The 12144-nt window shown below is 44.3% G+C and overlaps 1 protein-coding gene across 2 annotated transcripts in view; it reads right to left on the bottom strand.

Annotated features, from left to right (window-relative positions):
- PNPT1 (polyribonucleotide nucleotidyltransferase 1) overlaps positions 1-8249 on the bottom strand; it is a 58359-nt gene extending 50110 nt beyond the window's left edge. The window contains exons 1-8 of one of the 2 annotated variants that reach the window (XM_053246382.1): positions 7993-8249; positions 6897-6957; positions 6605-6679; positions 4813-4918; positions 2427-2476; positions 1715-1778; positions 1572-1619; positions 1123-1236 (exon numbers count right to left, since the gene is read on the bottom strand). In XM_053246382.1, coding sequence (XP_053102357.1) covers positions 1123-1236; positions 1572-1619; positions 1715-1778; positions 2427-2476; positions 4813-4918; positions 6605-6679; positions 6897-6957; positions 7993-8213 — 739 coding nt within the window. In that variant the 5' untranslated portion in view covers positions 8214-8249. The remainder of the gene's footprint in view (positions 1-1122; positions 1237-1571; positions 1620-1714; positions 1779-2426; positions 2477-4812; positions 4919-6604; positions 6680-6896; positions 6958-7992) is intronic. The other variant, XM_053246391.1, reaches the window with a different exon arrangement.
- Between the last annotated feature and the right edge of the window lie 3895 nt (positions 8250-12144).

Below are 12144 nucleotides of genomic sequence, written 5' to 3' on the forward strand. Positions count from 1 at the left end.
GTCAGGACACAACTGGAACCATCATCATCAACATCATGTTAGCCGCCCCATAACAAGTTGTTCTCTTGGCAGCTGACAACAGAGGATTAGAACACACAATAAAAACATAACACACACAAAAGGAAGAAAAGAAAATGCAAAACAATTTAAAAACTATTTTAAAATTTGTAAAAAACCTGATCAAGTCTGAAAACCAAAATTTAAAAGGCCTGGTTGAACAAAAAGGTCTTTACCTGGCATCTAAAAGAACGAAGTGACGAAGCCAGGCGAACCTCACTGTGGAGGCTATTCCATAAACGGGGTGCAACCACCGAAAAGGTCCTCTTCCTGGTAGCCACCCGCCTCACCTCCTTTGGCAGGGGTACCCGGAGGAGGGCCTTCAAAGAAGAACTTAAAGTTCAGGAAGGGACATATGGGGCAAGGCCCTCTCTCAGGTAACCCAGTCGCAAGCGATTTAAGGCATTAAAGGTTAAAACCTGCACTTTGAATTGGGCCCAGAAATGGCCTGGGAGCCAGTGCAGCTGACGAAGCACTGGCCTGGTATGATCAAAACGTCCAGCTCCAGTTAATAATCTTGCAGCCCTATTTTGTACCAGCTGCAGTTTCCGGACTGTTTTCAAAGGCAGCCCCACATACAATGCATTGCAGTAATCTAAGCAAGAGGTTACCAGATGAGTACCTTGAGTGCAGGGCCAGTTCCCACATGCATGCATCTATCACTCAATCCCTCAACATCCAATGTGAGAACCAGGAATTATTGTGCTTGAAGTTATACAAGCAGATATGCAAATTTATTTACAGTGTTTTGATGCAAAATTGTTGATTCACACCAGCCAGTCATTTGATGCTCCAATGAGCAAGCAATGAACACACAGGTCTGAACCAGCCCTTCAGAGTGGCTTATGCAGGGTTCCCAAGCAACCTACCATCCAGTCACTAATCAGACTAATTTAAAAAGACCTGCTTGGTATTAAAACAGCAACACAAGGCTTTCTTTATTGTGGCTGGGGATGATAGGAGTTGTAGTTCAGCAATATCTGGAGGCCCCCAGGTTGGGAACCACTGCTTTAGACCATTCCCTGGATATTTTACAATTAAAGCGGGGGGGGGGGGGATACTTACCAATTTGGCTACAGGGAGCTCCAGAAACTATTAAATCCAAAATACTGGAGGACATTTCTTTGCGGGTGGGATTAATGACAACTTCTCCATCAATCAGTCCTACTCTCACAGCACCTAAGAAAAAATTCAATAAATTGAGATTTCCCATCAGTTAGCTTTTTGCAACTTTGACAAAGCTAACTCAGGAGACTACTTTTCATCCAGACTAACCCTCTAACTCACTACTATCTGTCTGGGAGGGAAGCTGTCATTAGCACCAAGAGGAGGAGAGGGTTTAACACCAACCAAGAAACAGTGCAATTCAACCTCTAAAGCCAGTCTGAATTCTTGGTAGTGCCATTTAAAAAAATACCCAAACTTCAAATAGGCCAGGTTTATTCAACTATTGTCCAACTTTTGTTATGCACTTTAAAATCAAATGCCATGTTTCTGCTAACATCTGTACTCACCGATGGGACCATTCCATGGAATATCTGACAATGTAAGGGCCGCAGAAGCTAGAAGTAAAAAGATTCAATAATTAAAACTATTTATCATGTTCCACTCACACTAATTTTTCTGTAAATAAACTATTTACAAAAAAATTTGTTACCTCCATTGATTGCCAGCACCTCAGGATCATGGATACCATCTACAGCTAAAAGATTACAAAGGATCTAAAGCAAGAAGAAAAAAAGATGAGTTATTGCTTCATTTGATGCTATTCAAAATACTACAAGTTGCACATTCATGAAAATTATAGAATTGTATTTCTGTATTCTGTCTTTAAATACATTATGACTGGTAAAGAAAGTAAGGCAAGGCTGTCTTAAAAATTAATGTTTAGAATTATGTACAATATTTCTGAGGCATACTCTGTGTTCATGCCAAGAAATCTTGACTAAAACAAAAAGGGCTAGTTCATACATACATTCATGCATACACACACTCAGTCCCTCAAGACACAAAGCAAGAACCAAGAATCATTGGGGCTGAAGTTATATAAGCCAATATGCAAGCTTCAATTTAATAAAAGTGGGGTTTTTCTTTTTTTGGGGGGGTCCCCAAATTAATGCTATTGTTTTGGATATAATACTGCAGAATGAGGTACTCTTCCAATTGTTGGTACTACATCTATTACCTCCTAACACACCGAAAAGACTCTTTCAGTATTACTGCCTCTCAAAAGGCAAGCTTTTGTCAACCAAAAGATACTGTTGCTCCTACTCCTTAAAACTAAGCAGGAGGAGCAGCATGCTTTTCAATAGTCATGTTGCACCAATGGCATACCTGGGATCAGGCTAGAAAGGACCCAAGTAACTCACCTGTGTATCATAAAAGTAGCCGGCCGGGAAAAGTGGTCTAATTGACCGATCTGTAAAATAGTATTTTTAAACATGTAAAGACTTCATATAAAAGAATGAGAAGAGCCAGCGTGGTGTAGTGGTTAGAGTGCTTGACTAGGACCGGAGAGACCCAAGTTCAAATCCCCATTCAGCCATGATACTAGCTGGGTGACTCTGAGCCAGTCACTTCTCTCTCAGCCTAACCTACTTCATAGGGTTGTTGTGAGGAGAAACTCAAGTATGTAGTACACCGCTCTGGCCTCTTTGGAGGAAGAGCAGGATATAAATGTGAAAAAAACAAACAAACAAAAAAACTAGGAGGGAATCAGGAATGAGATTGACTATAATTAGAGAAACCACAGCATGGAGTGGGGACTACCCCCACAGTGGCACTATTCTGTACTTTGCCCAAAGGGGGAAAAAAAAAAAAGAGGCCATCACATTTTAAAAGTATAGTACAGTGGACCCTCGACTTACGAACTACTCAACATCCATAGTTTTCGACTTACGAACGACAAAAATGACCGGAAGTCGTTGCCGGTTTAGATGCGGCTTCCTCGACTTACGAATTTTTAGATGCGGTTTCCTCGACTTACGAATGTTTCCAGACCTCCGTGGGTGCGCTTTTCGACTTACGAAAATTTCGACCTACGAACGTGCGTTCGGAACGGATTAATTTCGTAAGTCGAGGGTCCACGGTATCTCTCTTTGTATAGGGCCTAACTTGCTTTAGACTCTTGAAACTGTCTTGCATTGTAACTCCTCTCCTACTTCTGGCAGAACTTGTGATTACCAAGGTGAAGGGATTTCTACCTATTTCCCCTTCCCTCTCCAGCCCACTGCATCCCCAAAGGTTTGTTCGAGGGTTGGCAGAACTTCAGGAATGAAACAGTATGCAGCATGGGGAGCTGGAGAGGGAAGGAGAAATTAGAGAAGATTGCCTCCCCCTTTTGCAGAGCAGGAGACAAGGTTCTGGATACAATCATGATTTTGCTGTCTGCTGTTCTTAACTACTTTGGGCTTCCTTTGAGAAGCAAAAATGGGATAAAAGCAATCATCATCGTATTTCATTTATTAAAGGTGGCAGGGAAAGAATCTTATCTATCATATTTTTATACTGCCTGATATATACATCTCTAGGCGGTGTACAAAATTAAAACACAATACAAAAGACAGATTAAAATCCACAAAACACAACCAAATAATAGCATAAAACAGTTATTAAAACAAATTATTAAAATTAAATCTAATTAAAAGCCTGAGAGAACATGAGAGTCTTGAGGTTCTTCCTAAAAACAAACAGAGAAGAAGATGCTCGTATTTCAATGGGGAGCATATTCCAAAGTCCCGGGGCAGCCACAGAAAAAGCCCGGTCCTGGATCGCCACCAAACAAGCTGGCGGCAATCATAACCGGACCTCTCCAGAAGACTGTAACAGGTAGCAAGATTCATGACAAAGAAGGTGCTCTCTTTAAAACCCTGGGCCCAAGCCATCAAGGGCTTTATAGGTGATAACCAATACTTATTCCTCCATCCACAAGTTTCCACAATGGTGGGAAAACTAAATATAGAAAGACCTTGAACAAAGGTTACAAGTAACTCATAGGAACCACACACAAAAGCCAATAGGACATACAGCACAAACCAATACATCTCTTCTAGGAAGTAAGTCCCACTATGTTCAGTCTAAGCATGAAATGTAAACCATCGATTTTAAAAGGAATTCAGATTGTCACAAAATCAGAGTTGAAAGTGTTATAGTCCATCTCCTTACCAAAAGGTCCATCTACCAGGGTCTCCCCACAGATAGAATCCAAGCCAGTGGACTGCCTTAAGCATGCTGACAAACAGTGGCTGAAATACTGCATATCGCTCCATCTGCGTTTTAACAACATGTGTGCTTTTGCGCAAACACAGCTGCATAATGAACAGTCCTTGGAAGTAATGGCCCCCTGCTGTGCTACAGCACATGCTTAATTGTTGCATTTATACAACTGTGCTCTTGCACAACTGTATGCATGCTTAGTTAAAACACATGCAGAATGCTGCGCAGTATGCCAGCCAGTATTTTGGGATTCCATGGAAAATATTTATACAAGGCTGAAGTAAATAGTGCTACTGAAGCTGCAATTTTAATCATGTTTCCTAGAAAGCCAGCCCGCTGAAATGCATGGGACTTCATCCCAAGCAATACACTAAGGGTTAGGCTGAAAGTGATCCCAAGAAATGCTACAAGTTCTTTCCTAAATGGGTGAAGGGATTGTTCTAAACGGGTTTCCATAAAGGCAAACCTTCCTTTTCCAAATTTCTAAGAAATCATTGCAACGGTTATAAGAATACACAGCTTAGTTTCTATATTGTGTACCTATTAATCTGCTAGTAAGAATTTCTTTATCAGTGGAACCAAGTTCTCTTCGCAGATAATTGGTGGGGATTCTTCCGGCTGCAGCAGCTTTTTGTCGATAGTCAACCTTATGCAATGAGAAAGACACACTTGAGTATTATTGTTTTCTCTTTAATAAATAAATAAATAAATTTCATTAAGGCTTTAATAAACCCAATTGCCTCCTTGCCTGTGGCAATGGGAAAAGATTATTTGGGCGAAAGATCCTTTTACTGCTGCTGGATAAAGGCAAAGTTGTGCCGTTGAGTCAGTGCCAACTCCTGGCGACCACTGAGCCATGGGGTTTTCTTTTGTAGAATACAGGAGGGGTTTACCATTGCCTTCTCCCACGCAGTGTGAGACGATGCCTTTCAGCATCTTCCTATATCACTGCTGCCCAATATAGGTGTTTCCCATAGTCTGGGAAACATCCCAGCGGGGATTCAAACTGGCAACCTCTTGCTCCCTAGGCAAGTTATTTCCCTGCTGTGCCATTAGGTGCCTAGGAGTTGGAAAAACCAAGGCTTGATTTTGGGAGGAGAGGAAGATGTTTGTGTTCTCATGTTATGGGCTCTCCTGCAGAAGTCCAGCCAGAGGAAAAGAGAAACCACTGCTCCTTTTCTTCATGGACAATTTATGGAAGGAAAGCAGGAGGGGCTTTTCTCCCTCAGGTTGGAGTAAGAGCGGAAGCAGCAGTAAGACTAAGCACTTTCCCTCTCTCTGAGTTTGTGCACGCACACATTTGTCTTCTGTCAGCCCCTGTGCAATTTGGGTGCCAGAACAAATTGCTCCATTGTGTGCGTCAGCACCATTCTCTTTCTCTCCTGCTTGTGCTGCTGTGTTGGCCTCAGCCAGCACCACGACAAAGAATCAGAAGATTTACACAAGGGAGCTGGAAGGCAGTTGCCAGAGTAGGCTTCGTAGTGTTCACCCTCTCACTTCTACCCTGATGTTGCCAGGCAATCCTAATTTCCCCCACTTCCGCTCTAAATTTACATACCAGAGAGAAGACACAAAAAACAAGCAAGTGGGTAAAATGCCTTGCCTTCATAGGAAGTCAAACTTAACCAAGTAGAAATATTTTTCTTATGGATGGAATCATGTGACCTCCTCTGTGTTGCTATATGACAAACAGGGCTCTGTACAGAAAAGTCTCTAGCCCAGAAAGGGGAGAAAATCCCAGAATGTTTAACTGCATGAAAATGGTTGAGCAGGGAGCACCCACCTCCCTATGGCATCAGGGGGATGTTGCAGATTTATCAGAATCAGGAATCCCAATGCACAGTTGCAGGATTTTTAGTATATTCCCACTGGCTAAATGAAGTTAGGAGTCACTGGCTACTAAGCATAGGAAGAAATCACTGGACTCCAGGTGGGGGCAGGGGAGTTTGGAGTGTGCCTAGAGTGAGTATGTTTGGCGTATGGGGCGGGTGGGGGGGGTCCCAAAGAACAGATTGATCCTTGGCTAGTAAGCCACGCTGGCACCTGTGGACCCTTGATGAAGGCAAGTATAAAACATTACAATAACTACACAGTTAACACTCCAATTTATTTGGTCTCCCTACAACTCTGAATTATTTATCTAGACTTTCTGTGTTGTACAAGTTATTTGCATTGCAACTAACTAGTGCAACCCCAGTTACACATTCATAAAAGTTAACAGGAATTAGGGTGTGCACATGAGATAGTAGTTCAGTTTTAAAATACAGTCAGTCTCAAAACTATACCACAGTGTATGACTTCACTGCTACACATTGTGCACCGTAATACTTACCACCAAAGGCATGAATTGAGATGGCGAAGGCTTTGTTTTACTAACTGCTGTCACCATCACTGATGTGTCACCTAACTTAATTAAAAACAGAAAGAGAGAAAGAGAAATGATAGAGGCTTAATACTCCTGGTTCAGTTCAGAGTTCTCAAATAAAAGCATGGAGGGCAGAATCCTTATTGTACAAAATGTACCCCCGCCCTCTTGAAACTATTCAAAGAGAGGCAACAGGTCCCCTAAAGATTGAATAGTTTCTTAATGCTATGAAGAAACTGTTTTTAGAGAAGTTTTCTACCTGTACTACAGCACATCCATCAGCAAACCTGGCTAGCTTTCCAGAAGAAATCTCCAACTTCCTGGAAGAGAAAGAAGCTTCATTAACCAAAACTTTTTCATTTCTGTTATTCATCCATAAACTGTCCAAGCTCATGAAACATGCAGGAAGGGGCTACAACACAGAAGAGAGAGGGAAGCACAGAGGGCGAGGGGAAGAGAACAGACTCTTATGCACCCAAAGACTATGTTTGCTACGATATATCATAAAAGCCATGATAGCACATGATGTCTGCATGATACAATGCTGTGCAGTATGTGTCAAACTGCAACCTCCCAACAACTGTACTTACTGCATGTTTACTGTAAAACAGCCAGAACCTACCCAGCTGCATTATTTTAATGGGCTTCTGGAAAGGTGTTCCAATGAGGCCTGCTTTTCACAAAAAGATATGGATGGTATTTATTTATTTTTAAACTACCAACATGCTTTGTTTTGAGGGTTCATATTTAAAGAATGCCAGAGACAGGGGCACACTGACAGCCAGGCAAGGGGCTGGTACATGGAGCTCTTTGCTAAAAAAAAAGAACACACTAAATCCCTTTGTAGGCACAGATGCACTTGTTGGTTATTTCTGTGCCAGAAATTCCTCACCTCCTGATTAGTGGCAATTCTACAACCATAAAAAAGAGAGGACAGAGCCCTTAAAGCAGAGAAGTAGCCCAAACCCAAGGGGGGGGGGGAGAGGAGTCCCTCTGCAGCATGGATCAGGAGAAGGGCACACACACGAGGTGATGGGAAATGATAAAGCATCAGATATTTTAAAAAGATATTCTGAGGGGCTAGGATTCAAGCCAGTCTGGGAACCATGCTCCCCCACCCCCACTCCTTCCTAGATTCCTGCGGAGACAGAGGGCCACTGCTCCTTGGAGTGGCAAAAGCACTCCACACATGTTCAGAAGTCCTTTGAATATCCCTCCACAATTATTACTCAGTCCAGCCAGACTGCAGTGGCTCAGCCACCAATAGAAGAATGGAACTCTGCACGCGCTCAGAGGCGCTTTTCATCACTTCACGGGGGAAGAGAGGGAGGAGAGAGGGCTCCCCGTCCCCTTACCTACTCCCCAAGTCCACGGACACCCCTTTGCGGCCCCGGGCGGAGCTGCACAAGCCTCTCGCCGGCCGCCAGCGCGCCAGTCGAGAGCAGCCCGGCCCCCTTAGCCAGGGCCCCATGCCTCTGCTCCCCGCAGAGGCAACTGCTGCCGCCGCCACCCGCTCTGCTTTTGCCCTCCACCTCAGCCACGAACACCAGCCCATGCAAGCGGCAGCGGCGGCCATGACACCAGAGTCACCCGGCAAACTGGCCGCCCCGCGCGAAGGCGTAAGCTGATTGGCTCTTCGCAACAAGCTGGAGTGCCATTGGCCATCCTGATGAGCACATGGGAGGGAGGGGATGAATCAGGGAAAGGCAAGCAGGCGGAGTCGACAACCGCGAAGGGTTCGCTTTCGTTTCCGAGGCCGTTGGCGGGCGGCGCTCGCTCGCCCTCTAGTGGCCTTGGAGGCTTGGCCAATAGAAATGCTTCTTAGAATGGTTGCTGGTCGGCTGGGGGATCGGCAAAGCCTGAGCGCCTTTTGGCCGCGACCGCCACGCTCCTGCGCCTGGTTGTCTCAATAAAGAAGCTGTTATTATTACTAATAAACACACCTTTTTAAGGAGGCTTTTTAATGCTCCATTTTCGGGTATATCTGGCAGTTTCTTTAGCTTCTGGTAATTTTCAGTTTTTAGCTTTTAAAATAACTTCTAATTTGAACCTAATAATAATTGTGGTTTTTAATCTGACTTTTAACTTGGTTGTTTAATTTGGTTAATTGTATTATTTTTATTGTATCTTGTATCTGTTTTATTGTTGTGAGCTGCCCCGAGCAGTAGTGCACTGTAGGGGCGGGGTATAAATATTTTAAATAAATAATAAAATATCACTATCAAATTATTCTTGCTCACTTCTTTCTGGGTGGCAGGTATGACTGAGGCCAGCCCTTTTGGTGCCGAGCTACCCTCCTGGGTGTGTGTGTGACTCCTATGCATGAGAGTAAAGATAAAGGGTGCTGTCAAGTCGATTTTGACTCCTGGCGCCCACAGAGCCCTGTGGCTGTCTTTGGTAGAATACAGGAGGGGTTGACCATTGCCATCTCCTGTGCAGTCTGAGATGATGCCTTTCAGCTGTTGGAAGTGAAGGACTTTGCACTGTCTCTTGTCTCAAAGACAGTGGAGGACAGACTAGTGAGTCAGAGGGCTAGAGGGTCAAGACATTGGTCACCCCTTCTCTACCGCTCTGACACTATCCCTTTGGCATGTAGATTGCTACTCTTAGAGACTAACTTCCTTCCAGCCACTTCCTTTCTCTCTTCTCTTCCTGTTCCTTCTACCCTGCAACATGCAAGCAAGCTCCTCTCCCTGCACCATGTGTGCAGAGATGCAGAATCCATCTGCATCCAGCTAGCTAGCTAGCTAGATTAGAGAGCCTAACTCCTCACTTTCCTATCTAGAATGGAGTTCTCTAATAAATGCCATCTAATAAATGCCATATATATTGATTTGAAACTATGAACTGGCTCCAAGTTACTTTACTCTCAGCATACACGCATGCCTACTAAATTCCACTGTGTTGTGCCTCTGTGCACTCTGCTCAGGAGAGGAGAGCTGGTTTTGTGGTAGCAAGCATGACCTGTCCCCATAGCTAAGCAGGGTCTGCCCTGGTTGCATATGAATGGGAGACTTGATGTGTGAGCACTGCAAGATATTCCCCTCAGGGGATGAAGCTGCTCTGGGAAGGGCAGAAGGTTTCAAGTTCCCTCTCTGGCTTCTCCAAGATAGGGCTGAGAGAGATTCCTGCCTGCAACCTTGGAGAAGTTGCTGCCAGTCTGTGAAGACAATACTGAGCTAGATAGACCAATGGTCTGACTCAGTATATGGCAGTTTCCTATGTTCCTATGCTATAATTGAAAAAGGGTTTCTCTACCAGAGAGAATTCCCAACATCACCATCTTCCTATATTGCTGCTGCCTGATATAGGTCTCTCCCATTGTCTGGGAAACATACCGGTACCAGCAGGGATTCGAACTGGCAACTTCTGCTTGTTAGTCAAGAGTAGAGAGGGAGAAGATACACCTAAACAGGGCAAAACACCATGAAATGCCTGAGGTACATGGAACATGGTGAAACAGACTGGTTCCAGATTGGCAAAGGAATAGGGCAAGGCTGTATACTTCTTTATTCAATTTATATGCTATACATATACTGAGAGAAGCTGGATTGGAAGAAGAAGAGTGTGGTTTTAAAGTTGGAGGAAGAAACATCAATAACCTGCATTACGCTGATGACACCACTCTTGATAGCTGAGAACTCGGATGATCTGCAAGCTCTAGTAATGAAAGTCAAGGAGCACAATGAAAAAATGGGACTACGACTCAGTGTCAAGAAGACTAAACTAATGACAACAGGTACAGCAACCAGCCTCACAATTGATAATGAAGACATTGAAGTAGTGGATAGCTTTTGCCTTTTAGGATTGACCATCAACAGTAAAGGGTCCAGCAGTCAAGAAATACGTTGCAGACTAGCACTTGGTAGGGTTGCAATGAATGCCTTGGAAAGGATATTTAGATGCTGTAACGTGTCTATATGCCAAGTACTTCTGGTCACTTCCAGTCCAATCAGGGGCGTAGCTAGCCCACCGGTGGCCCGTGTGTGGCCGCGGCGGGCGCCCCGATAGCCCCGCCCTCGCATCTGACGTCAGACACGGGGGGCATGTTGGGGCCGCTCTCGTGGCTCCTGATTGGTCACCGGCCCGGGTTCTTTGAACCCGTTGGCCCAATGATGACTCCACCCCTGGGTCCAATGAGGAGACAGGGCGGCAGGGAGGTACGCTGCTGCCTCGCTTGACCAGTTTTCAATGGAGCGCTGGCAAGGGAAAAGCGGAGGGAAGGGTAAGTGCACCCTCCCCCACCCTTAAAGTCAACCCCCCTGCCTTTGAACTCCCCCCCCTTGGTTCCGTGCACATCCCTAATATAAACGTTTTAGTAGATAAGCGTTTTCCTTGGCATGGCGATAAAGTGATGGGGGAAGTTGGTTATCAGGACCTGGTGTGAGATGTCAGTGTCGTGGAAACATTAGGGAACAGTGACTATTGTGCGATCCAGTTTAGCATATATGCAAGTGGAGAATTGCCAAGGAAGTCCAACACAGACCCTTTGGACTTCAGAAGAGGAAGCTTCTCAAAAATGAGGGGAATGGTAAAAAGTGTTGGGGTTTTGTGATTATTTAGCAAAGCACTAAGGAAGCTACCACTCCAGTTACAGAGTGCAGAGTTTAGTTGTTGCAGCTATTTAAGTAACACACATGGAGCTCACTGTAGAGTCTTTTTTACTTAACTAGTTTATTGGTAAAGTACATTTGAGATAGGAAAGACCTATTTTATTTATCAGCTACATAATGAATAGGTAGGGAGAGAGAGATGTCCCTATCTTCTCTTTAGGAGGAAAGGAAGAGGGCTGACTCACTACAAGAAGTACCTGAGGAGTCAAGGCAGGGGTCATAGAGTAGAGGCAAGCAGGGACAGGTAAGGAAATCCTCACTAACTCTAATCTCAGTTCCCCTAGTGTTCATTAGGATAGTTGGTGCAAAAGGTCGATGCACTGGAACTCCATCTATAAGGCCCCGGACTTCGGCCCTGAAGTCCAGGGGTAAGAGCACCACCGGTTGTTTATCAGGACTTGGTGCGAGATGTCAGTGTCATGGAAAGATTAGGGAACAGTGTCAGTCGTGCAATCCAATTTAGCATATATGCAAGTGGAGAATTGCCAAGGAAGTCCAACACAGAAACGTTGGACTTCGGAAGAGGAAACTTCTAAAAAATGAAGGGACTGGTAAAAAGGAAGCTGAAAGGGAATGTCAGGAGGGTCAAATCACTCCAGAAAGCATAGAACTTAATTAAAACCACAATAATAGAAGCTCCATTGGAATGGATACCAAGAAGGAGGAAAGGTACCATCAAGTTTAGGAGAATGTCCAGAATGTCTAACAAGTAAAGTCAGGGAAGCAATAAAAGGGAAGAAGACTTCCTTCAGAAAATGGAAGGCCTGCCCAAATGAAGAGAAAGGAACACAAACATTGGTAAAAGAAATGCAAGGAGACAATAAGGGATGCAAAAAGAGAATTTGAGGAACGTATAGCTAAAAGCGTAAAACATATAGCTAAAAACAATCACCT

Source organism: Hemicordylus capensis, chromosome 1, assembly GCF_027244095.1.
Source record: "Hemicordylus capensis ecotype Gifberg chromosome 1, rHemCap1.1.pri, whole genome shotgun sequence".
Lineage (NCBI taxonomy): Eukaryota > Metazoa > Chordata > Lepidosauria > Squamata > Cordylidae > Hemicordylus > Hemicordylus capensis.